Source organism: Anarrhichthys ocellatus, unplaced genomic scaffold (assembly GCF_004355925.1).
Source record: "Anarrhichthys ocellatus isolate YVR2014 unplaced genomic scaffold, GSC_Weel_1.0 scaffold3, whole genome shotgun sequence".
Classification (NCBI taxonomy): domain Eukaryota; kingdom Metazoa; phylum Chordata; class Actinopteri; order Perciformes; family Anarhichadidae; genus Anarrhichthys; species Anarrhichthys ocellatus.
This window is the reverse complement of record NW_022280033.1, coordinates 5,394,703-5,422,276: the sequence shown is the minus strand read 5'-3', so window position 1 is coordinate 5,422,276 and position 27,574 is coordinate 5,394,703. Positions and strand designations below refer to the sequence as shown.

Here is a 27,574-nt window from a genome sequence, read left to right as displayed (position 1 = left end):
TATGCACACGTATACAGGATTTATAGGCTTTGGATGCTTCGAGGAAATACATGTTCATGTAGGTTGCAATATGCATATATACAATCGAATTCATAAAGAGCAGACCCGATTATAAAACGGCTTTTGCATTATTATTATTATTATGACTATTGTTATTATTGTTATTATTATGACTATTGTTATTATTATTATGATTATTATATGTATTATTATTATAGTCCTATGTTTACGGTGATATCTGTATGGATTTGTGTCTTTGTCTAGCAGCATGTATGTGTCTTCTTGTGTAAATAGGCCTCCACTGAGAGCCACTTGACACCGGAGTCAAATTCCTTGTGTGTCTAAATACTTGATCGAAATAGCAGCAGTATGCCAAGTAGTTGTGTTTTCACTTTAACATTACTTTTATGTTCACATGGCTGGTGTTTAGAGAGCGGTGTGTGTTGTGTGTGTGTCTTTGTGTATGCTCTACTATTCCCATAATTTCCCTGAAGGCGCGCACTGCTCACACATTCCTATAGTAGCTCCTCCCTCCTCCTCCTCCCCCCCCCCTTACTGCTGCGACGGTCACGTGTCACCTAATCCACCAATCGGAGGGCCCCACAGCCAGCAGCGAGAGCAGCGGCAGCGTCCCGCAGGTCCTTCTCACAGCTCACTGCTGGGTCCGACTTCGACTGGAGAGAGCGGCGATGGGGGTGTTGTTTTGATTAAAGTTGACCGATTTTGTAATAGTTTTTTTTACTCCCGCATTCTTACGTTGGAACTCCAGGATGTTTGACGTGCTTTCTGAGTGTTCAACCGTCGGCTTTTTCGTCTCGTCCACGAAGGAGAAACTCACTTGGGAATGACCGATCTCAAACTGGAAAAAAAGAAGCAACTTTTCTGCCTTACTAGTCAGTAGGCTGACCTATGCTAAGCTAACCAGCTAGCCAATGCAGTAGAACATTCCACGTTAAAAGTCCCACAGGCGTGAAAGTAAACCTAACGTCTCGGGATTTGGTGACTAGATGAGCGTTACGCGTGTCTTCGTAAGAGAAACCTGTCCCTCGGAGTCTCACTTTACCCGGTCGTCGGAGTGGACCGTGCAGGTGCATCTCTTTGCGGCACCTGCGGGAAACTTGGTTGGAGAGCTAACTTTAGCTTGCTCGTATTAGCATAAAGCAGAAGGACTATGTTGTGGACCAGTTTCTCTCTCGTGGCAGAGAATTTTTTGAGATATATATGAAGTGTTAGTTTAAAAACTGCGTGTTGCTATTTAACCGTGAACCCATAGAGTGGTGACATTAGCTTTAAAAAAAGTATTTTTGGCTAACAGTAGCCAGCAAACCTCGCTAGCGAGTAATTGACCCTCATCCACTTGTACCGGAGTGGCGACTTGGATAACGTTGCAGGTCGTGGACGCTCTCTCGCGCTCCCACGGGACTTTGGACACGGACGGTTTTGGTCCCTTCGCGTGGGGCTGCGCGCAGGGAATGCCCCTCTGTTGGCGTGACAGCATGAGGATTTCAAACAAGTTTTAAAGTTCTTCATTTTGTTCTAAAAAAGCTCTGCTGCACCCTATATGGTGCCGCTACGGCCACCGAGAAATGGATGTCTCGCAGGCCGCTTTCCCAAACGGTGAAGGGCGGCCGTGCGTCTGGACAGACTCCCCCACAGCTCGGACAGACTCTCCCACAGCTCGGACAGACTCTCCCACAGCTCGGCCGTGTGCTCACTCTGCTCCGTTGTGCCCCACTCGGTCTCTGTGGACAGCCGCGTATGACTACGAGGCCAGTGGCGAGGATGAGCTCAGCCTCAGGCGAGGGGACGTGGTGGAGGTGCTGTCCAAAGACGCAACGATCTCCGGGGACGAGGGATGGTGGACGGGTAAAATCAACCACCGGGTCGGGATTTTCCCCTCGAACTATGTCACCTACCAGCCCGCTATTTACCGTCTCCCTGCCACGAGTGGGTCTGCGGGGGCACGAGAGCACGTCCCGACCCCCCCTTCGCAGATTCCCTTCAGTGAACTGGTGCTAGAGGAGATCATAGGCGTGGGTGGATTTGGCAAAGTGTATCGGGGCACATGGAAAGATCAAGAGGTAGCCGTGAAGGCTGCTCGGCAAGACCCGGACGAGGACATAACAGCCACCGCCGGCGGTGTTAAACAAGAAGCGAAACTTTTCTCCATGCTGCAGCACCCAAACATTATCAAACTGGAGGGAGTGTGTCTGGAGGAGCCCAACCTGTGCCTGGTCATGGAGTACGCCCGAGGCGGGACACTGAACCGGGCGTTGACCGGAAGGCGCATCCCTCCACACATCCTGGTCAACTGGGCCGTGCAGATTGCACGCGGGATGCTCTATCTGCACGAGGAGGCCGTGGTACCCATTATCCACCGTGACCTGAAGTCTAGCAACAGTAAGCAAAGATTGAAGTGTGTGTGTGTGTGTGTGTGTGTGTGTGTGTGTGTGTGTGTGTGTTTGAGACAGATACATTAAGCCAAATAACCCAACTTTAGGAGAAAGTCCTCGTGAGGGAACCATCCACCTGTTGCACATGCAGCCCATCCACCTTTAGTTATTTATAGTTAAGTGTTGGTAGCATTTCCGGTTTGCTTGAGTAACTTTGTAGCATTTTGGCAATTATCTTAAGATCTATCTGCTCCAGACATATACACATGTCGCACATATAGTAATTGTTTAATGACATGGGGCATTGTAGGTTATTAGGAAAACATAGTTTCGTCATTACAGCCTAAATTGAGGTTGCTGAAAACTGACAATTCACACATATTTCCACAATACCCCTGTTGCAATGCTGCCCTTTCCTCTGGGTGGATTTAAAGAGGTGTAAATGGTCTGTGGCTGTATGAAGTGGTGGGGGATACCATCAAGAGGATGTGAAATAAAGAGTTTGCTCAGCTGGGCTGCCCCCCCCCCCCCCACCCCACCCCTCTCCACTCACCCTCTTCATCCTTTAAAACACACACTTTCCCAGCCCCCTCTCTCCAATCCCATCTGAAATGTTGTTCAAATACAGTCAGTGATTTACCAAAGACATAACCAGACACACTCGGTCCACACTGTCAGGCCATGTTCCTGACCAACCAGAGCTAATGTCGGAGGTCACGGGGTAAAAAAAGAAGGAAACTATTCACGTCAGGGTTTTTTGTGGTGAAGGAATGTTTGTTTATTCATCAGGGAATGTAGTAGTGAACTGTAGAGGTTTCACAATGGCTGCAGGTGTTGTAAAATAGATGAGTATTCAGCATTAGCAGGTCTGACTCTTGAGTAGGGTCCTGTAGTTAGAAGCTGGTGCTGTGCTCGTTCCTTCATGGACGGGTAATTGACAACCAGCCAGCTCACTTTAGTTTCCCAGGACTGAATAATGAATGGACAGGACTCAATGAGAAGAAGAGTCTGAGGCTACCCACTTCAACTCAGGTGTGTTTATGTGTGTAACACGACTCCAAACACTATTTCTTCCTTTGTGATCAGACACTGATCATCCTCGGGGCCATGTGGGGTGAAACTTTGGTGCGATGCCTGCATATCTCATTTTGACACATTTTGAACGCATCTAACCCTCCTAACTAATTTTACTGTTCACTTGCAGTATATTCACAATAAATAGTAAAAGTAAACGGTAGGTAAATCTCCTTCCAGACCCAATACAGTGAGTTCACATACCACTAAAATGCATTCGCTATCTTAGATTAAACTCTCATTCTGAATGTGGACAATCAGCCATTGTGTCTGGAGATGTTAATGTGCATATGGTGCCCCCGGACAGTGTAGACGAGCCCGACCTTATTTTAGATGAAAGATGTGCGTTAATTATAGGGCAGATGGAGAGAGAGGATTTAACTGCCATCTCGACTATTTAAGCTAATCGGATGTTTGGTGAACATACACAAACAAACTCCCCCGAACAGACACAGAGCTGCGAACACAAGTCAGTGTGTTTGTCCTGCCACTCCACTGTGACATATATATATATATAGAGATAAGCTTTAAGTAAAGAGGCAACATTTTAAATTAAGCTTATGAGAGACCATTCTATAGTGTGCTGATTGCATAGTTGGAGCATTTTACCTGAAGATTGTAGGCTAGTTGAACGTCAGTTTTTCTGGATTCATTCATGATTTCCACTGAAACCAGAGCCCACTGCTACGCTGTTAACCCCAAAATAAGACCAAGAAAGGAACTCTACCAGCGCTGTTACTAGTAAGCAGGTACAGTTGCTCGTCCCGGGGTCAGAAGTCTGAACATCTGTGGTCAATATACTGTCTTATCTAAATAAAGAGAGAATGAAGGAAGCTGTACGTGTTCGCTTTGCAGTGAGTTCACAAAAGACTCTCCTGCACATAAACACACACGGCACCCTGTGGTGTGGTGGGTTGTTTTCACAGCAAAAACCCAGAGAATATGGCAGCTAAAGAGAAATTGTTGCATCTGCTGGGGAGGGTTGTTTGTGTTGGCGTTGGGTGTGCGTCGGCTATACGAGGATAATAGTGAGAATTATCCACGCGGGGGGGGGTAAAAATACGTGTTACAATCTGTCACGTATTTAATAGTTAATCAGCTGAATGTCTGTTGGTGTGGCTCGAGCTAGTTCACTCCTAAACCAGGGCACAGACAGGTACACAACTAGACTTTTCCACCTTTCACTCCACTGCTCGGACCTCCATTTACCACCGTGTACACATGCTGCACACAGACAAACATGCAGCTATTTGATCAATGATTAGCCTGTAAAGTAATATGTTGGAAGTCAGCAAGATTTGTCCAATCTCCTTTTGTGTTTTTCAACCTAATCTGTAAAATCCCGGCCTGCAGGGAGGAATGTTGCTAATGAGGGATAAAAGCTTAACATACGTTTGCACAATGGACTGGTCAAGCAGCGGTTGCTAGGCTACTGTGGCCAGAAGAATGGCTAGGACTCGGAGGGTCTCAAAGCCCTCGTTTTGTTTTGTTCACTTCATATTTAATCTCCCAGAGAGCAGCGGTACTCTTTTATTGCCACAAACTGAGGGGGTTTCCCTTCTTGCTTCGTTATTTTTCTCCTTACTTACCTTCTCTCTCTTGTTTCTTTCTCTTTCTGCTCTCTGTCTCTCTTTCTCTCTCTGTCTGTCTCTGTCTCTCTCTCTCTCTCTCTAAGTATTGTCTGTATAGCTGTAGCCTTCCATTATCATCTATAAACTACTGTTTACTAATACTGTTGTATTATTGTGTTCATTAAAATAAGTGTGGGCAATATGACTAGTTCTGAAATAACTAGCCTAGCACTGTAATTCATGTGGCTCCATGTCAGGCAGATGTCACTGTGCATGCTCAGAGTTCTGATTGCACAATTTAAAGCTCAGAAAAATACACTACACTTGCAATATTCTTCCATTGTACTGAAGAAATATGCCCTTAAATACCACATGTCAGCAGAGTCCTATGGTGTGTGTGTGTATACATACGTTATGAGGTTAGTAGGAGACATTTATTGTTCATCTAGTCTTGATCCTTCCTTGCCCATCTCACAATTTTGAGTCAAACTCTCCCTCAAGCTAGGAGTGGAAGTTTTCATAGAGCAAAAAAATCCCACCGAAACCTGGCCCTGAGCCAGCATGCATAGTCCACGTTAACTTTGGAGCTTCGCATCTCGATGCGAGCGGTAGTATGCCAGGAATGTGAGCTTGAACGCAACTGAAACTGATTGAGCTCAGTTTGGAGCGTGTGCAACAGCATTCTCCCATCAATCTGAAGCTATTGTTAGACTTCATCACCGCGCTGCCTCTGTGTTCCCCTCCCTCCTGCTCCTCCTCTTTGTCTTTATTCACTCACACATCAGTCTGTAGATCTGTAGTCCAAAAGTCCTAGAATCACAAAAAGGATTTCCTTTTATGTCAGAACACTGAAACACGTACAGGATACTATGAGCTATTTGTTACAGCAACCAGGGAAAGTTGTTCGGCCTCTGTAGATGACAACTGCACCTGTTTCCATCTCTATGTGTGTAGTACACTGCACAAAGTTAAGGTTTAATTTCAAATATATATAGGAGGGTTGTTGGGATGAATCAGTCTTCTTAACCCGTCGCATTAGTTGTCAAATCGCTTTTAAGCAACAGTTGTAATTTGAATTGGCTGCTGAAAATGACCCAGACTGGAATGAATGATATTTTGGTTGGTGTGGTGGTTTCATTGTTTTCACACAGCCATGATTTTGGTCCTTTATTGAAATTAAAAAATATGCATTGCAAAGATAGAAATTAGGGATGCAACTATCAAACTATCAGTCCTCAAACCCAATTCAGAGACACGGACTACCAGTTCAATACCAGTGCTATCTTATTTCCATGCATCTTCCATGTCTTCCCGCTGCTGCACCGTTGGGTATGAAAACACTCGACATAACCGTTGATCTATAAATTAGTTTTAACAATCGTACTTCTGTGGGAACAGACCTGATTTTCGGGTCATAACAAGCTCACCACGGGAGAAGTTACACTTCAATTTCATTCTCATTTTTGTAATTCTTCTGTCATAAGTAGAATCTAAGAGGAGAAGTCGCTAAAGCTCGACGAGGTGTTGCAGGGCAGCTTTTCTCAGGCTTCCCACAATTACCCCCGGTGACACACAGACAGTTACTGCCTGTCTTCTCTCTGACGGGAGAATGGGCAGAGGGGAGAGAGGAGGAGTGGAGATGCTTTCACTGTGTTTTTTATGACCTCTCCCTGACTGCACCTATTGTTGGGAGGGCAGGGTGAAAAGGAAAAGGGCCCACAGCTGAGCAGAGCTGCTTTTCCCCCGAATCAACCAATCCCCTTCATAGCTCCTTAGCACATTGATAGATGCTAACACAGCAGAAGATACTGGCTGGTACACTAACATTTGTCATGTTTTAACCAGCCTAGTTATGGGTTAATTCCAGCCTAAACACGCAAACCAGGAGAGGAAGAGGACAGACAAAGAGCAAGTGGCCCCGGAGAGACGTGACCATGATAGATGGCTTTAGCCAGCCATTAGCCCTGATCCTTTTCCCATCAACCAGAATGCCTGGGGGCACTCTCATTTCAGCCGGTAGAGACGGACCAGTCGGGGAATGTTTCGCTGCCTTGTTTCTGCTTACTACAGGAAGCCCTCTGAAGTCTGTTGGCACAGTTACGAAAATACTGCCACTGCAAGTTAGGAGGCTGCACTCACAATTTCTACAGCAACCGTGAAGCCTCAGGATTCTGCTTAGATGATGTTTAATTTGAAACCCCTATAGTGGTGGATGAGTAAACCATTTCAAAGTTTGTTTTTATGAGTTGTATCATATTGGAGAATAGTTTTAGACGAGACAAGACAGACAAAGACATTAAGAAACGTAACTGGCTTCGTGGTTGTTTGCAAATTCATTGCTCAACACTAATTGCTCTTCTTGGATGTGCATGTTTGATATATGTGGAATACTTTAGGTATGGATTTAGCTACTTTTTCTTTAATACAGGGAAAGTACTTAACACACAAATGAACCCAATCTAAGACTATTTAATGTGGATACTGCAAATGTGCAGAGTATTCCAAAACGTTCTAAAAATGGCTTTTAGTTTTTAATTTTGTGAAATTTCAACTGCTGCAGAGTGCCAGGGAGTTAAACTTGAGATATTTGAGTTTGTTGAAGACAGAAGAAAGGGTAACGTTTGCCCAAAAAAGTGTCTTTCTTTTGTTTTGTACCTTGAGGGGTAAAAGGCAATGGGAAGACGCGTGGGAGCTGCTTTGAAGGCAGCAGCTCTGCTTCTGATCTGCCCACTGCTCCACCCTGAAGGATGGGTCTGCCTCCAGATCTCCTGTTGGAAAAGGGAACCAAATGGGGGGGTTGGACTGAGGGTGGGGTCTGCCTTCGGGGCATATACATCTCCGATTGCGTTACACTTCAAAACACTTTCCTGTCAAAAGAGTAAGACAATATAGAATGAGGGAAAAGAACACACTGAGATAGAACATCTCTCCGACGTGACGGGTTAATAGGACGGTGATTGCAAAGTATCTCAAGACATTTTTGCAATTCACAATGAAAAATAGATTTTAAATCAGACTGAAAGTAAACGGAATTAGAACCTCTAATTCCTTCACACCAAACCGGTTTCACACATCACCTGTAGTTTATGCAACTCGCAAATCTAATGACAATAATCTAACAGTGATGATGACATAATAGACTACACAGCAACATGTATTAATATGAACAATAGTTTACTGTAAGCAGCGTCTTTATACCTAACATAAGCATTGGCCCTAAGTAGTGGAATCCTTTTATTCCATTTCTTCTGAATTTAGTGGTTAGATTACTTTGCCCACATGTCTCTAGCATACCAGCACATTTAAAGGATGTCAGTGCATCAATGCATTTGCCATAACCTCTGGCTATTTTTACCCACATGTAACCTTGTTTAGGGACATGGCCTATATATATATATATATATATATATATATATGTATATATATGACGTAATTCAAATCATGAGATGCACAAGCAATAATTAGCTTATCAATACCCCTCCAATTGTTCAACATGTCCTCCAAACAATACCCAAGACGGACTAGCCACAGCCTGATTTTGTGCAACAGCACAACGGTGAAGGCTTTAAAATGTGCTAACTTTAGGGTGGGGTTCGGCCTCGGGCTTGACTTTTAGGATTACCCGAAATAGAAGTCAACTAGAACATCTTGTTCTGCTTTTTGAATGCAAATCCATGTATTTGTTACAAGGCTAGTTGGTCTATTTGAGACCGTTTGAGTATTCAAATCACAGGTAGACATAGTTGAATTGTTTTGATACAGAAGTAAAATGTAGAAATCATCTGAAACCAGTGACACGTTTAAAGGATAACCTGCTACTAATATTCTAGCTTAAACAGCGAAAGTTATGAACGGATGTCAGTGTTGTCTCGGGATGTTTCTACAATGAAACACTAAGTAGCTCGAACGAAGGCTTTAGTCTCAGACCTTGGGCTTTTTATAATCAATAATTATTGAGAAAATAAATGGCAGGTTAACCAATATTGTAAGTAATTCTTAGTTGCAGCTTCAGTTGCCTATTTTGTCTGCCGACTGAGGTTTAAAGGTGTTTTTGTAGCAGCATGGAGTCATGTAGACGGGAGTTGGGTCTTTTAGCAGACATTTCTAGAGGGCTGACACTGAAGTATCACGGCGCTACAAAGAAAGTATTTGGCATGATATTCTATCAGCCAATCGATGCAGAAGGGGCTATCCCAAAACCACTGTTCTTCTGGGTTGTGTAACTAACCCATCGTAAGTCATTATAAACCTACAGAGCCTGCTGGGAGGGATCTATGGAATCACTGAGAGAGGGAGCGTGACAACAGGAAGTAGGAGTATATCATTGGTCTCGTGAAACCTGTTTGTAATGGAATTCTTATTGTTGCAGCCCGGGTAGAGGATCCCCTCCGTGCCTACGGCCAGTAATGGCACCAATACCCCTGTTATCAGTGGAGACCCACAGGAGTCACACTGCAGTCTGTGTTCATTGAGATGATGGGTCACGTGAAATAGTTGCTTTTCTGTTGTAGTGGAATGCAGTTGAGACAATATACAGTATAGTGAGGCAGCACAATGTATTAGCTGTGTGAAATAGTAGACTTGTGTTGTGTTGCATCCGGGGCTGCAAGTAAATCATTCATATTTGTTAATTGGCAATCGATTATCCTATGGCAGTTTATAGACCAGACAATGAAAGCTTCCTAAATCTAAGTTAACATCGTCAAATTGCTTGTTTTGTCTGACAATCATAAGACACCGAAGTATGTTTAGTTTTGCATCACATAAAACAAAGACAAACGACAAATCCTCATCGTTTAGAAGCTGGAAAAACAACGTGTAATGCCACCTGCTCCAGAGAAGTAGGGTGCGTTCACCTCTACTACTGGGCTCATTAAAAGAAAATGAGCAAAATTGGACCAAACTGGTTGCGTTACGTTAGCCATCTTTTTGTATGGCCCTTGTACGCTTTGACAGTTTTGATAGTTGAGCTCAGTCCAACACGTGTAACGGCAGAAACAGAAAGTTTGCTTTCGGGGGCCGTCTGCCGGGGTCAGACCCTCTGTGCTGGGGTTTGCGTTGGCTGAAGTTAACTCGCCGCACGCTCTACTGCAGGCGAAGCAGCAAGTATGAGGCAAGAGTGCAAGTTGTGTTCTCGTTTGTCCTACTTTTGGATTTAATCCAATAAGCAATCAAAACATACACCATGGATGTATTATTCTCTGGACTGAGGGCAGAGCAGCGCTGCCGTTACTCACTTTCGCCTCTCGAAGAACTAGTATGATTAGAGAGTACGGGCCGGATCCTGCTGGTCGGCGGTACACGTCTCTGTAGCACAAAACATTGACCTACTTGGCATAACGTCAAAACCGTTACATTCTTTTGATAACGTTAGTTTTCTGTCAATAAACCAACAAATCTTTTCAGCTCTGGTTGCTTCTTAAACACATTTCATAAACCTTATTGTGCAAACAATTATGATTAAATTAACTTTAGTCTCGATTAGAATGCGTGTATGAACATCTTCACTTGAAAGTTGGGTTGTGTAGTTAAAGTCTTATTTATGAATCACTTCTACACAGTAAGTATATAAGTTTTTGATATCAGTATAACACTGAAAAGTGCAGAATTTATGGCCAGTTATGGGAGTGGGCATAGCGCTACATAAGAAAGTAATTCTGCATGTTTGTTTTAGTTTTTCCTCACACACAGATTTTCAGTAGAGTCTGAGTTTTATGAAGATCTGTTCTTAAAGTCAGTAGATCACTGTGCGTATTGTAGGTAAACCGTACCATCTCAGATGGTTAAAAGCACGTAAATGTAATATAGCTTTGTGTGTGTGTGTGTGTGTGTGTGTGTGTGTGTGTGTGTGTGTGTGTGTGTGTGTGTGTGTGCGTGTGTGCGTACGTTTTGGCAGATTGTAGTTTGGCACTGTTGGATTGAGGAAGTCCAAGGTCAGTGAGATAAACAGCCAACGCTGTGCTGCTACTCCGTTCAAGTGATACTTGCATCCACAGATCACAGAGGAAGCTGTGAACAAGTAGCCTTCAACCTGAGCAGTCTTTTTGATACAGTAGGTGTTAGCTTCCCATGGGAATATTAGCAGAGAGTTTATGTGTCAGCAGTTCACTCCGGTGTTTTATTTATCCTAACACCTAAGTGCCTCTGTCGAACCACTTTAAGGGACATTTAGACTCAAGTTTAAGTTTCTGTAGAAGCAGCTGATGGGACAAGTTAACTCTGACCTGCAGTGATCGGACTGCATGTAAATAATGAAATGGGACAGTTTGTAATGTGAGGAGATCTTGGCAGAGGCAAAACAAACACATTTTGAAAATAATACCAAGAGGATCAAAGAGTGTTGGCTTTGGCTGCTTGTTCTTGTCAGGGAGATAACAGGAATATTAGTCGGCACATAGCGAGTAGGTAAAAGCTTAAACGTCTTGTTGACTCCTGCGTGTATTCGTGTTAACTCCTGTTTGCTCTGCTGAACTGTAAATGACTTGCTTACGTGTGTTTAATGCTATTTTTGTGCGTTTCACTCTAATTCTCTCGGTTACATTTCTATAGTTTTCACTCGGATGTGTCCGTTTAGCTTCAGCTGAAACAATCGATCAGTCGATGAACAGAAAATTAATCTGGAACTAATTTAATAATCGATTGTTTGTCATTTCTTTCTTTTTTTTAAGGAGAGAGACATTCCTTAGTTTTATCTTCACTATTTGGAGAATGTTCTGTTTATTGTTATAATTCATTTTAAGTATTTTAGGTTTTGGACTGTTGGTCGTATAAAACAAGACATTCGAAGACGTCACCTTGGGACATTTTTCACTATTTTTTTGAATTATTTTTACAATTAATCGATTAATCAGAATAACAATTATCAGCAGAAACTCCGATAATCAATGATAAAAATGATTGTTAATTGCATCCCTATGTTTTACACCAATATGTCTCTTACACGTTTTAGTATATTTCTAAGTTATACTAAGTTATAGGCATTATACTCTGATTTATTTTCTTTTTGTTCAAAGAAAATACAGAAAATTCTTTATTTTCTTGCATTGAATTGAGTAACAAACTTAACTTTAGTTGTATGATGACTAAATGGAATTGGAGTAACGTGCATCTCACTGAGTTGAAACTGGTTCAAAGTTAAAAGCATCTGTGTGTATCAGAACATTTGGGGGTAAATAACACAAATGGGTGAATAAACTTGGCTTCGCTGTGGCTCTCGGGCCGGGTGTCGTGTTACAGGCAGGTTTGGAGGGTTCTGTCTGTCTTTAATGTGTTAAACAGTTTTAGGACCTGAGGACAGGTGCTTTGTGGCGCTGTCAGCCTTCTGTTCCTCCAGTAATAAACGACCTGCATACCTCTGTTGGCCCGGTTGAATATCGACTATCATCTCCTCACCTGCACGGCCGTATTTCTCTCTCTCTGTCCCCCCCCCCCCCCGCTCTTTGTATCTCCCTTTCTCTTTCACTCGTTGTCTTTCTCCCCCCCCCCTTCACATATGTCACTTTTATCCCAACCCTGTCTTTCACCTTTCCCCTCAATCACTCAGCGCTTGTTATGCCCTCTCCCGCTCCCAGTCTCTTCTATGGCCGCTCTCTAATGTATCTCTTTCTCTCTCTCTCTCTTCTCAGTTTTATTACTTGAAACGATTGAGAATGACGACATCGGGAAGAAGACCTTGAAGATCACAGATTTCGGCCTGGCCAGGGAGTGGCACAACACCACAAAAATGTCAGCTGCAGGCACCTATTCCTGGATGGCCCCCGAGGTGATCAAGTCGTCTCTCTTCTCCAAAGGCAGCGACGTCTGGAGGTATGACAAATCACACACCAGACCCCGACCCAATGACGAAAATATGATCTCCTACTCACGCGTTCGTCTAACATTATTACTCTCTCCTGTACTTTCCTTTTACTCTCTTTAAACACTCTTCGTATGTGCGTCAAACACCAGCTATGGAGTCTTGCTGTGGGAGCTGTTAACAGGGGAGGTGCCGTATCGTGGGATAGACGGCCTGGCTGTTGCTTACGGCGTGGCAGTCAACAAGTTAACTCTACCGATCCCCTCGACGTGCCCCGAACCCTTCGCCAAGCTCATGGAAGGTGAGTGTGCAACATAATAATGATGCTGCAGGATGTAGGAAAGCATTTCAAGAATAGCAAGTCATTTCTTTTTTAAATGAATTAGATTATTGCAAAAGAATAATAATATAAGACTTAAAGTTCCACAATGAAATGTTAATAGAGTTCTATAGACAAAACAGTTAAAACAATGAACTTCGTCTTCAGTCTCAGCTGAATAAAATGAGACGACCGTTAAACCTACCTGTTCTATAGCTAGTGGTTATGTACCTTTTGTGTTTTAGTTACACTATGTGTGGTAGTGGACGTATCTCTAATCTTTAAATCTCAACGTGTGTGTCCAGAGTGCTGGGACCAGGACCCCCACGTGCGTCCCTCCTTCTCCTGCATCCTGGAGCAGCTGTCGGCCATCGAGGAGGCGGTGATGGCCACCATGCCCCAGGACTCTTTCCACAGCATGCAGGACGACTGGCGCGTGGAGATCCAGGAGATGTTTGATGAGCTCAGGACCAAAGAGAAGGTAGAGCAGAGCGATGAAACACGAACATCAATATGTGGAGCCACTGACATTACACCGTACTCTCAACACGAGGTCAGAGTGGGAACTTAGAAACCTGACATAACAGTTTATGTAGCCGACCTTCTGTCCTTCTTGTACTGTTCTCTACGTTTGTTATTTTCCAGCGATGATACATGTTGACTAATCTACTATTGAGATTAATCGAACCATGCAGAATCGCTTGGGGAAGCTTTTTATGGACTTAATTGGTTACTTTCAGTGGAAAAGCTAAAGCGTTAGACAAAAAGTGTCATTAATGCCGAGGTGCTTTAGCGTACTTCCCCTTGTTAAAACCTTAATCTGCTTCCTGTTTAAGTCTCCCATTGCTGGCTTAAAGAGGGGAGTTAATTAGTGTTTGTAGAAACAGCCGGATCAGCACAAAGAGCCGAATCAACGACTGGTGAACTGAATGACACGGATACTAGAAAGTTTTAAGAGACTTAATCTGTGCCTTTTATTTGATAATTATATCTTTTATTGTATTTTATATTAATGTATTATAACTGTTGTGTTAAACCCCATTTTAACACGTACCCAATTAATCACTTAAACACTCAAATGAACCTGCACCAACTCATCATCACATAAAAGCTCTATAAAGTTTGTTTGGTGTGTAAAGCTTTCATAAATCACGAGAAGAAAGAAATACAAATCTTTGAGCATCGTCTCACATTTTCCCATCGCAAATTTCACAAGATTTCCTGTAAACCTCCCGCAGTAATCTGTGTCTAGGTGGGTGGCTGAAGTGGCTTGACTGTAAAGCTGCTTTATGTAAGTCATCCAGTAAGGATTATTATTACTCAGCTGAGAGCAATTAAAGAGAAAACGGGGACCGGTTAGCTTTGTAATGCAGCCTGAAACAGCAGGCAGTAATCTCCTGATACCAACTTGTTATAGAAGGAGTTATTTAACACTCCTGCCTCCTTATTGTTGTCTATCTGCAAGAGCTTTTCCCTTGTTTTATGGGAACTATGAGATGTATTCCTGTTTGTCTTGCAATGCATTCTCTTCTGTCTTACGAGAGAATTGTGTCTAAAAAAACAAACAAACAGTCTTCACTCTAGCCTTGACGGTGTGTCAGTGTTCCCAGGACCTTGTGGCAACAACTAAAGTCTGTCTGCCAGTTTAAGTATATATGTATCTTGACACCTGGTTCCTCCAGGAGCTACGTTCCAGAGAGGAGGAGCTGACTCGGGCCACCGTCCAGCAGAAGTCTCAGGAGGAGCTTCTGAAGCGTCGGGAGCAGCAGCTGGCAGAGCGGGAGATCAACGTGCTGGAGAGAGAGCTCAACATCCTCATCTTCCAGCTCAACAAAGACAAGCCCAACGTGAAGAAGAGGAAAGGCAAATTCAAGCGTTCCCGCCTCAAACTGAAGGATGGAAACCGCATCAGCCTGCCCTCAGGTGAGCGAACACACTGAACAGCTGTCTTGGTTTCATGTTTAAACTGGTGGTCTTCTAGTGTGAGCGGTGAAAAGAGCTGAATTGTTACTGAGACCTAACTTTGGGTTAATGAAATGTTCACTGACAAAACATGTCTAGTGAGTAGGGGTGTCACAATTCTCCGAATCCACATTTCACATTTTACTTTGAGGATAGGGCTCCACTGGTTGCTCCAGTCTCGAAATCTTCTGCAGCCTTCAAACTGTAGTGACTTCCTCTGTCATCTCCGGCTCCGGCCATGGTGTCTCAAAAAGTGCCGCTTTTTTACCTGTAGGCTGCGTTGTGTTGTCTTTGAAGTGCTTTTCTTTTCTCTTGCACGCAAGAGGGCGGGGAGGAAGAGAAGATAATACTGGGAGAGTCACAGAATCCTGCTTTTGACTTTTACGAACGCAATTGAAAGCTCATTTTGACCGTTTTTGATTTAGAATCAATATCGTGACCCCGCCTGCTATTCTGAGATTGTAATGACCGTATCTGCGTGTTGCATTTTGCAGACTTCCAGCATAAGATCACCGTGCAGGCGTCGCCTTCCATGGACAAGAGGCGAAGCCTTCACAGCACCAGCTCCTCTCCTCCCAGCAGCCCCACACTCATCCCCCGGCTACGAGCCATCCAGCGTAAGTTCTGTCTGTTGGTTTATTCAGGTTTTCCTTCGTGTGTCTCCTCCACCTCTGTGTCAGTGTTTCTTGTAGTTGTGGTTCAGTATTTCTTGGCCCGCATTAAGTCAAATCTTAACTATTCTGAAGAAATCCCATCAACTCTCTGAGAGTTTCATGGGAACGGGAACATGGGAACAGTGTCACAATGACCAGAGCCGTGTGAACGAAAGCTCCAGAGCCACAAGCAGTCAGCCAGTTGTTTGAACAGTTTGATGATGTCGTTATTCACGCACTGACGCCCTCGCAATAACGGGAACAAATTCCTCTCAAGCATTTACAGTAGACACTGATATTCAGACATAGAGCGCAGATTGTTGCTCAGAATCTCTGGATTGCAATTTATTAAAACAAAAATGTTATCATGTATGTCATTAAAAACTTCATATTACAGCATGCCAAAAAGTCATAAAAACAAAAGTCACGATATAGTTGTGTTGTTGTCCTCGTATTGTATTTATTGTATTGTTTTTATGCTGACATTGACCTTTGTGTACGCTAGGAGCAAGTGAACATAACATGTGTGGTAAAGCTCATGGTGGGAGGTAACGTGTACGTTTCCCTCCTCAGTGATGACCCACATGCAGAGGGACAGTTTGTATGTTTACCAACAGGATGTTGATCTGACCAGCGAGCTCACAGCCTCGAGTGGGCTCACGAAGAAAGGCAAGCTATCGGCTTGTGATGTTTGGCTAATGAAAGGGTTTGATGCTTAACAGCTTCCATCAATGGGGATTATATCTGCTGATTGACGAGGTTTTCCTGATTTTAACAAGGCTTTGGGGGTTTGCTGGTTGTTTCACAGGTACTCTTGATAACTATTATGAGGTTTATGCCATAGTCATCTTATATTATCTGGTTTGAATTAAGTAATAAAGTAGTAAACAAAAAAGTGGTAGTGCTGTTAATTTGCACTTTTTACTGTTGCCCTCACAACTTCACAGCGACTAACCTACAGCTATAAGAAGCTTTTTATAACAACTTTTGGTCTTTTGATTTCACTTTCAGAAATGAATTTACATTGGTGATATTTTCTAGTACGAAAAAGTTTGTTACTTTGAATGTTCCTGAATCAAATGCCGTTATTAAAATAATTAAAGGTTTATATCAATCCAGTGTATAATGGCCTTGAAATAAACTTTTAAGAGAGAACACCCATGAGTTATTCTTTGATGTTTAAACTTTTTAAGTAGTCTACTATTTGGAGACGGAGACGACAAAGAACATTTTTAGACAAAGATAATTACCGGGGTTCTACAGATGGCATAATATCTGTTTTAATAGTCTTACTAACATGTCTACACCAGATTCTCTGTCAGGGTTGTGGTTTTGCTTACAAACACCCTCTTGCAGTTGTTTTGGGTCTTTGGTAACACTTGTTGGTCGCTGTGTTAACAGTTACCCAAGATGAGAGCAACCGCACATGGGGCCGTAGCACCCTCTTCAGGCCAGAAGAGTTTGAAGACGTGAAAAAGGGAATCAAGAAGAAAGGAAGAACCTGGGGTCCCAGTTCAGTACAGAGCAAAGAAAGACCTGCTGCTGCTGAGAGGTAGATTGTACACACACACACACACACACACACACACACACAACAAGCTAGTATTTTGTTCAATCATGATCTCAGGGTGGAGACCATTTGGTTCCTGTTCCTAAACAACTTAACCACATCCTTATATCTTAATGTTATCCTCGTCTCCTCTCTATGTTTTATACAGTAATATACAACATAAGGTATCACACACTTTCTACTACAAATGGCGATAACTTGTACTTCATGTTTTCAGAGTGCGTCCTCTGTCAGACGGCAGTAACCCCTGGTCCACCAGCCTGGTCAAATCCCAAAAGTCTGTCCCCCTCTCTGCCCTGTTTGCTGAACAAAGTGAGCCGAATTGTTTTCTGAAGTGACGAATAAATGTTGTTTTAAAGTCTTTTGAGTGCTTGTTTACTTGTCAGATTTGAAATTAGGTTTAATATCCCTTATTTTCCTTTTACGTCTATCAGACAAACACAATTAAGTATGTTTTTGTCAAGTGGCAGGTACTCTTAATAATCTGGTGATGCTTGTACGAGCAAGGGGAAAGCTGGTTTGGTCCATTTATTGATAATGTCTGATTCCCACTTCTGTGTTTTCAGCGGGGGCCGGTAAAGACGAGGCGTTCTCCCAGGAATGTCCCGACAGCAGCTCCAAGCCAAAGCAGCTCAAGTTCCCCAACCAGGTGTACATCGATCTACCTCTGTGGAGGGACGAGCAGCAGCCTCAGAGCCCCGCTGGGCATTGTGGGTCGGGAGATTCTGGGGTTGGGGCAGCAGGTCAGGGTGGCCCAGCAGAGACCCCAGAAGACACCACCACATCCACCTCGTCCACCTCCACCACCCCACAGGGCACCCCCACCAACAGCCTGAAGCGGACGTCGGCTCGCCGCAAGACCGACTCCGTGCTGTACGGCTGCGGCTCGTTGCTGGCTTCCGTTGTGCTCGGTTATGACATTAGGGAGGCTCTCAAAAACTCGGCTCCTGGGGAGGATTGCGAGCCCCAGCGCGAGGAGAAGGAAAAGAAGAAGAAGGAGGGCCTGTTTCAGCGAGCGACACGCTTCCGCCGCAGCACCTCGCCACCGGGTGGTCGCTCCCGCAAAGACGAGGCCTCATCAAACCACACCGCCACCCAACCTGTCAATCTCATCTCCATGTCGGCCATTATGGAGTGCAACTCCACCAAGTGTCTCTCGCAGTCTGAGGCGGACGCGTCACAGTCTAGGCCTGGGAAGGTTGAGCTCGCGGCCGCCAATCATCTCACGGAGTCGTCCAGACCCGGCGAAGCAGCTGCTACAGAAGGCCAGAATAACACACAGACACCACCGCAAACCCAAAGCCAGCCAGCTGAGCAGAGCAACCACAACACAGGAACACGTCTACGCAGAAAGAAATACACCACCAACCACATTAGTGAGTAACACCAAAAAAAAGGGGTACGGGAAGTAAGCTTGTGTACCGTTTTAAAAAAAAAATACTTATGCTCCAAAAATCTATCCCCCCCCCCCCATCTGTTTCCAGTCAATGGCCCACCCACTCTGCCTCCTCCAGCCTCACAGAAGAAGCATGAAAAAGAGCAGGATGGACTGTCGGAGAAGCCTTCTGGTGGGGAGGCCTTCTCCAGACCACGGCCAGTGTCGTTCCGGGCCAAGCCACATACCTGGGCCCTGCTGCGAGGGCGCAACAAGAGCTACTCGCTGGGCCACTACTCCGGAGAGAAGACGGCCCAAAACCTAAGCGTGGTGCTGTCCTCGGACGTGGGGACGGGCTGCTCCCTACTGGACATGGACACAGAGGGCCAGAAACGGGACTGCACTGTGCCGCTCTGCCGCATTCAGAGCTCCCCGGGACGGACCTCCGTTTTTGAGCTGGAGAAAGAGTTTCTCTCTTAGGAGCCTTCAAAAAAAAATGACCTGCTGTGGTCATAGTTCATCCCATACAACCAAGAGTGTTTCTGAACATTCAGACAGAATATTTGGCCTAAAACTCCTGGAGGGTTTAGAACCAGGCTGCCTTTTTTCCCCCCGTTTTTAAAAAAATGTTCTATAATATAGAACCCAGCTTTGCCTTAGTTCTAGAACAGTCTGAGACTTCAAGCAGACACACCTGTGTCAAAGGAGTCGTAGAATGTGCGCCTTCATCTCAATTCAGTTCAGACCAAAGACTCGCGACGGGTTAATGTGAAATTCGCAAATACTTGCAATGCGCCAGTCTGCAATATTCTGAAATCTGTGAGTTTACACCGATGCGACTAAAACAGCGGGCACCTCGTGCCCAAGTGCAACAGAGAGCGGGAGGCCGCGGGCGCACTTGACTGCAATCTAGTCGCGCTGCAGCGTTCATGAGCCCGCGATGTCCTTTTGTGCACACAGAGCAGAAACTAACCATCGACTTGTGGAGGTAAAGAGATACAAATAAACTACCAGCTGCTGATTCAGAAAGGATGAACATCTGAAACATGATGCATCAGCATTTGTTTGTTTTACAGTGTTACAGGTTTAAATAACGTCGGTCATATGGGTCATATTGTTTATCCTGCTGTCATAATAATTCCAATTAAGTTTCAGATTTGTCAGCGGTTAATTGTTAACATTAATACGCGCATGCACGTAAGCTGTCGCGTGCATTTACAGATCCGACAGCCTTGATTAGTTACTAGCTATAAACTAGTTTTCCTGGTAAATGTGAGAGAGTTGGCAGAGAGAAAGGATACGATGGAACCGACACGGCTGTTCCTCAAACAGCTTGATGAGGTCATCCCCTCTTTCCTCCGACCAACTGTTTGTAACCGAGTCGACCGGCTGACTTGACAGGCCGAGTCGTATGCGACACTGTCAGCCGGCTTGAATCGAGCTGAGACGGACACTCCTCGCCGCTGCAACAGTTTTGTCTCGTCGCAAATCTTTGGTCTCGACTGTGACTTCCACGCTGCCTTGACTCGTACTAGAACCCACATTTACAAACATAGTTCTGAAACCTGAGCAGAGCACGCTGACTCAGCAGCTCTTCTTCTGGTCACTCGGATGCTCGACCGGCCATCTTTGTTCGCTCAGCTCTTCCTCCCTTTTCTTACCTTCTTCCTTTTTTCGTTCTGTCGGTGCAGCTAAACGTTGACCGCTGCTGCAGCTTTCGCAACACAATACCCTCACCTTTTTATTTATATATATATTTTTATAGGTAATTTAATATGAAGAGACTTGACCTTACCTTTAGAAACCAGAAGGACGTACATTCCATGTCAGTTTCAAAGTTGTGCGATCACGCTTTTAGATTTTTTTGGACTTGAGAATCATGCATGCATGTACCCTTAAAATGTTGAACGAAAGAAAACAATGTCTTGTTTGTAAATATTTCTTTTTATCCCATCATCAGCCTAATGCTGACAGCGGTTTTGTATTGCATATATGCTGTTTTGTGACTGTTTGTAAAAGTGAGCGATGCTGCAGTACCGTTTGTGTTCCAGGGACCGGTTACATACTGGATCGTAGCAGGGATGCAAGTATGTCTTCTCCCAGAATGTCCTAAAGATTTTAGAGAAGCAGGTAGAAAAGTACCTGCAGAGCAAACATTCGTTTCACTTAACTGTTGAAATGACTATTGTACTCGTGTTTGAAAGTATTTATAGGGGTATTTTGGGGGTTAATATTTCCTGTACTGCAGCCGAGTGGGGGAACACTTCAGCCACCAATGTTTATGTCGGGAAAACCTGCCCCAAATGAATGAATTTATAATCTAATCCTCCCCCGATGACAGCTGATTGGCTGCAACTGCAGTGACACAGCACAATCTCAGATGTAAATTGTTAAAAAGATTAATGCTCAGCCGGGAGTGGCAACATGGGAGGATCTTGTTTAGAACATTGAGTGTACAAAGAGCAATACTACAGACGGACCGTGTGCTTTCAATACTAGTTTCTAGACATTAGAGGACAACATTTAGTGAAATAGAGTGAAGACACAGTTTCAACTCTGTGAACTCGTGAGTGTGGCGGTCTGACTCTGCAGGATACACACTGGTCACTCCCGGGCCCGCTCTAAAAGATGAACAAATTGACTTAATTTTGTTACTTTTGACTGATGATCATACACCCCCCACACAACTTTTTATCGCTGTCTCAATTCAGTCTGTTTTTGAGAAGTTCATAAGAACAAAACAAAGCTCATTTACAGTGAGATATGAATTCTCAAACGGTGTAAATATATTTCCTGACGTGTGTATCACTGTGGCATCTTGTGATGACTTAGGATGGGAAGTGTCCCATGTTCTGTATTTTATGACCACTGACTGTCAAACAACACTGTAAAAGCCTTACTAATAATCAAGCTGTTAAAGGGGCAGTTTGCAAGCCAAGATATCACTGGATTTACTCATTTTCTATGAATTAAGGTTAACTGTAAATACCATAATGCACTGGTGCTGTACATTCCCCCTTAAAATATTGTGTTTCTGTTTGAGGCTGAAGTCTGCAGTTTGTCGTCCACAGTAACAAAGCTTTGTTGGCTAGCAGCTAACGAAAGGGTTTTGTCTACGAGGGTTAACGATGTCTCGACATACTCAAAAACATTCCACCACGTTAGACAAACTGCAGCAGGAATATTGGTGATACCGGTTATCAATAAGGTGCATTCAGGCTTCGGACCAAATTCAACTCTATCCCATCACTAAGGCCTCAGTGTCCTCAGGACCAAAACCACTAAATGAACTAGCTGCTAGTGAGGAGCTCTTACAAAGAAAGCTATTCCGTACAATCCGCGCGGCGCTGGTGCTGAAAGATCCATCACCTTTTGTTAAATGCAACCCTTCCTTTAAATCACTGGATGTCTCCGTCACGCTGAATGTGTCACATTTAGATTTGAGTACTTCTGTTTCAGTGAACGTTTTTGTTATCATTACAGTATTGGTTATTTCACGCCTAATTGATCAAGAGTATCAAGTTTATCAACATTTTGAATAAAGTCTAAATCAAGACTTATGTTGACTTTTTGTTTTTCTTTGGATAGATTCTGATCTTCTGTAGATCAACCGTCGACAGTTATTTGATGCTGTTTTCTTACATTTCCAGCTGTCACACCAAATGTGTATTAATCCACCGCTAAAGAGTCTACCCAGAATGCACTGCCTGATTGAGTAATGTTTGTTAAAAACTAACATGCCCAGCTGTCTTAGGAAAATCTCTCCTCTATACTCTCCAGCATGAAGACCTCCACCTGTGCCCTTGACCCCAAGGCCTGCCTCCCCACACTCTCCTCTCTCATCACCAACATCATCAACTCCTCACTGTCTTCAGGTCTCATACCCCCCACACTCAAGATTGCTGCTGTCACCCCCGTGCTGAAAAAACCTGGTCTTGACCCCGACATCCCCAACAACTACCGGCCCATCTCCAACCTCCCCTACCTGTCCAAAGTCCTCGAGAGAGCTGTTGCATCACAACTCAAGTCCCACCTCAATCTCCATAATCTCTACAAACCCTTCCAATCCGGCTTCCGTTTAAAACACAGCACAGAAACCGCTCTACTGAAAATCACAAATGACATACTTCTCTCTGCTGACTCTGGATTCCTCACCATCCTCATCCTCCTTGACCTCAGCGCCGCCTTCAACACTATCAACCACTCCATCCTCCTCTCACATCTCCAGTACTCCCTTGGCATAACTGGCACTGCCCTCTCCTGGTTCACCTCATACCTCTCAGACCGATATCAATTCATTGCAATAAACAACTGTAAATCCTCCACCTCCCCAGTCACCCACGGTGTCCCCCAAGGTTCTGTGCTTGGTCCCCTCCTCTTCATCATTTACATCCTTCCCCTTGGACAAATCATCCATCGTCATGGTCTCAACTTCCACTGCTATGCTGACGATACCCAATTCTACTTCTCCACCAAGACCATCACCTCCGTCACCCACTCCGCTCTCACCACCTGTCTCACTGATATAAAATCATGGATGCAACAGAACTTTCTCAAACTCAACTGCAACAAATCTGAAATACTCATCATCGGCCCTAACTCCCTCACCTGTTCAGCCCAGCCCTTCTCCCTCAACATTGATGGCTCCATCGTCACCCCCTCCACCCAGGTCCGCAACCTCGGTATCATCCTCGACCCCACCCTCTTTTTTCTACCCCACGCCAACCACATCACCAAAACTGCCTTCTTTCACCTCAGGAACATTGAACGCCTCCGACCTTCCCTGTCCTCTGCCACCACCGAAATTCTCATCCATGCCCTAATAACCTCCAGACTCAACTACTGCAACAGCATCCTCTACGGTTCTCCCAACAAAATCATCAACAAACTCCAATATGTTCAGAACTCTGCCGCTCGACTGCTCACTTCCACCCGCCGCTATGGTCACATCACACCGGTCCTTCGCAACCTCCACTGGCTCCCGGTCAAATTCAGAATAGACTTCAAAATACTACTCACCACCTACAAAGCTCTAAACAACCTGGCCCCTCCCTACCTTTCAGACCTCCTCCTCCACGCCCCAACCCGTTGCCTCAGGTCCGCCGGTGCAAACACTCTGAAGACCATCAGGACCAAGCACCGGACCTGGGGTGACAGGGCCTTCTCAGCTGCTGCACCTCCCCTCTGGAACTCCCTCCCCATCCACATCCGTGAGGCTTCCTCCCTATCATCATTCAAACAAGCCCTCAAAACCCACCTCTTCAAACTCGCCTTCACTTGCTAACCCCGGCACCCTACCCTCCATTACATGATCCATTCAGCACAGCTTCTCCAGTTATTCTTTTTTTTTTTTCTTTTTTTTTTTGTTTGTTTGTTTGTTCTGTTTGTCTCTGCCTTGTAAAGTGTCTTTGAGTATCTAGAAAAGCGCTATAGAAAATTTATTTATTATTATTATTATTAAAATATTGATCCTTTTTTGAAAATGAAGCGTTATATTCCTGACTGTTTTAAGTCTTCATTAAGAACCAATCGTATTATATTATGTCGAAAAAAGTCATAGTATAGCATATTGAAAAAAAGGAATTTTGTATGTTGATAAACTCATGAAAACTTAATTGTATGTCGAAAAAAGTCGTAACATCATAGCAGAGTATGTCCAAAAACCAAAATGTCATGAAAAGAATCATAGTAAAACACGTTGAAAAAAGTCAAAAGTATAGTATGTTCACAAAAGTCATAGTATAGTATGATGAAAAAAGTCAAAAAAAAACTTCATAGTAGAGTATGTCAAAAAAAGTCATTAAAATTCCATAATATATTATGTCGAAAAAAAGTCAGTCATAGTATATCAAAAAAGTCAAAGTATAATCTGGTTACAAAAGTCATAGTATAGTATGATTAAAAAAGTCATGAAAACGTCATAGTATAGTATGTCAAATTTTTTTTTAAGTCATATATTATGTCGAAAATAAAGCAAAAAAGTCAAAGTATAGTATATAGTATGTCCAAACATCTTGTAAAGTATGTTGAAAAAAGTAATAGTATAAAAACTTCATAGTATGTATAAAAAAATAAAATTTAAAAAAGTCCCAGTATAGTATAAGATAGACGAATAAGGCAGAATATACCAGTGTAGTTAATTATTGTGCCTTTATTTGTAACATGATGCATACAACAAATACACAATACATTACAAGTTTTGCATCTGAATACAGTTGAAGCGTAAAGTCATTGCTACACAGTAAAGCTCCCGTGATATTTTGGCACAGGTTTATGTTAAAGCTTAGATGACATTCATTGAGAGTTGCTGTGCGGAAGGGAAAACGAGTACAAATTCACAGTATTGAGACAGTATAAACTGCATCCTTCCCATCTCTGAACAAATGATTTGTTTCCTCCATTCAAAGGAAACAAAGTCAAATGTTAAGACGAAAACCAAAAAAAATACATAAAATTGCTAAATGTGTGATTCCCTGATGTCATGTGAAATGATTTCTGGTTACTGTAGTCAGCTGGAAGAATAAGTTAACGTAAACTGCTCTTCTTCATTGTGCTTGTAGTGTGTCTGAAAGATAAGCTGCGCTTCACGAAAACAACAAAACAAAAGTAAAAAGATATTAACAAAATAATCTTAACTCAAGTTCTACTCGAAAGCTTTTTTCAGAGCTTTGAACCACATTTCACAGCACCACCAGCGGATGGAGTTAACTCTGATCCACTGAGGGGGGGAAACGCTGGACAGTGGACCTTGAGTTAACAGAAACAATGCAGTGTCCTGGAGGCTGACATCAAAAGTGAAAGTGTACCTACACAATTCAACATGTCAGATCCTGAATGCTTTTGAGAATAAAGTGCAGCACTTTTATTGACACAGAGGTAGCGAAGGATAATTAAAGCTGAACTGATGGATGAAAAGTCCAGCTTGTCCAGTTTGTCTACAGCGAAGAGAAGTGGAAAAAAGACAACGAGGAAGAGAAGAGATTAATTAATGGCACAAAGGAATAATAATCAAAAGGAATGACTTTCCAGAATTACATTATCAGCGCTCCACAAATCTGTTGCAGATCTACAAATAGTGCAACGGGTGCAGTGAGCAGAGGTAATTAAAGTCATTGTGGAGAAACTCTCCTGCTAAGATTTCTCCTCCAGGAGTTTCATCTTCCCTCCCTCTTTCTGTCCCGCTGCCTCAGGCCAATGTCGTGCGACAACTGATCCTTGACTTCTCATTTGGTAATCTTTTGTTACAGCGGAGAGGTTACCTTTCACACTCACACAATACTGTCCGGCTCGGACACAGTCACACGACGCACACACTTGCGCCACATTCTCACGGATCAAATAGCTTTCTACTACTGTGAGTATGTGTGTGTGTGTTCATACCTGTGTGATCAAAGCGTAGTGACACATTTCTCGGGGCTTCGAGCGCTGCTCTTGGCCTGGAGGGGGATCATGGTCTGGGCTTGGAGGCAGTATTTCTCCTTGTGTTTCAGCTTTTTGAGAATCAGCTTTTTAGAGCAGCAGTCCATCTCGTGCACCTCCTGAAGAGGAGAGAATAAGACCGGAGACAGTGACAGTCAGACTGCATAATATCTTTACATGCATACATTTCATACATACAAGTTCTTTATGTTTCGTTCTGGTCTTTATTATTTATTGTTATTGTTCTTGTTTTTGATGTTCCTCTTCTCCCTCTTCTGCTTCCTCTTCTATTTCGTAAGAGTAGTAGTGGTAGTTTAAAAGTAATGTGTTTACAACGTACACATTTAACTATGTGTGTGTGTGTGCGTACCTCCTGTCCACTGGTGTCTAGGAGGTAGATTTCGTAGTGCAGGCTCCTGTGTATCTTACGGACCATCAGCCTCGGGGGCTTCACACGGACCACGATCCCCTGCTTGGTGCAGTTCAGCCTCAAGACAGGAGAGCTGATTTCGGCTGCAGAAGCAACATAAGGAATTAGTTTAGTTTATTTTTTTTTCCAAAGATGACAAAACAAATCAAAGAGTACAACATAAAAGAAGGAGAAGATGATATTTTTTTTTGTTTTAGTGTTTTGTTTTGTAAAAAAGCAACTTGACATCTTAGACTTCAAGCACATTTTAAACAGAACACTTTGTATGCGACTTTTTCTTGCCAGTTTGGGGGTTGAAGTACCAGGCAACTGATTGTTTTTATCCTTGAAAAATGACTTGAATTTCTCTTGAAAAAGGTAAAAAGAAAACAACTGTTATGTAGACTGGGACCAGGATTGATTGAGAGTATAGTAAAGTGACTGTATTATATGTACAACTAAGCAAATTGTACTTTTTGAGTTAGTAAATTCAATTTCTTGACTTAAAAAAAATTATTTATTAGTTATTCTTCATACAGATCTTACAACCTGAACTGATACCTCTCCTTGAAATACTCTAGTACATCTCCACTCCTTATAGTTATAAAGAACCATGCTGGCGTCTGTTTCAGGTTGTGTCGGTCGAGGCATCAGTTTGGGTAAGCGACAATAAAACAGACGAGGAGGAGGAGGAGGAGGAGAGTAAACACTCACTGTCCCAGCGCGGGCTGAACCTCGGGGAGAGGGCCCAGGCTGATTTGCTGGAGGGCAGGGAGGAAGCGTGCACTCTGGCGTAATACCACTCTCTGGGGTCAGAGGTCACGGTGCTGAGGTCACAGTGGGGCCTCTGGATCCCCTGACAGCCGGACACGTCCAACCACTGAGGCTCGCCATAACTGAGGAGCAGATGGTTTATTTCACTCTGTGCAGCATGGATCATAGTAACATGTCTTACTGGCAGTGATGGATATATATATATATATACTGTATATATATATATCCATCACTGCCAGTAAGACATGTTACTATGATCC

At 43.6% G+C, this 27,574-nt stretch overlaps 2 protein-coding genes across 2 annotated transcripts in view; one reads left to right on the top strand and one right to left on the bottom strand.

Annotated features, from left to right (window-relative positions):
* The first annotated feature begins 630 nt into the window (after positions 1-630).
* Positions 631-21,618, top strand: map3k21 (mitogen-activated protein kinase kinase kinase 21). The gene is made up of 10 exons (XM_031838282.1): positions 631-2,400; positions 12,664-12,844; positions 12,986-13,134; positions 13,458-13,633; positions 14,835-15,075; positions 15,609-15,731; positions 17,169-17,319; positions 17,555-17,649; positions 17,904-18,713; positions 18,822-21,618. The coding sequence occupies exons 1-10, from the start codon at positions 1,587-1,589 to the stop codon at positions 19,190-19,192; spliced, it is 3,111 nt and encodes a 1,036-aa protein (XP_031694142.1). The 5' UTR covers positions 631-1,586; the 3' UTR covers positions 19,193-21,618.
* A 3,422-nt stretch (positions 21,619-25,040) lies between these two features.
* il22ra2 (interleukin 22 receptor, alpha 2) overlaps positions 25,041-27,574 on the bottom strand; it is a 7,400-nt gene continuing 4,866 nt past the window's right edge. The window contains exons 3-6 of the mRNA XM_031838605.1: positions 27,255-27,436; positions 26,502-26,644; positions 26,093-26,250; positions 25,041-25,647 (exon numbers count right to left, since the gene is read on the bottom strand). Coding sequence (XP_031694465.1) covers positions 26,101-26,250; positions 26,502-26,644; positions 27,255-27,436 — 475 coding nt within the window. The 3' untranslated portion in view covers positions 25,041-25,647; positions 26,093-26,100. The remainder of the gene's footprint in view (positions 25,648-26,092; positions 26,251-26,501; positions 26,645-27,254; positions 27,437-27,574) is intronic.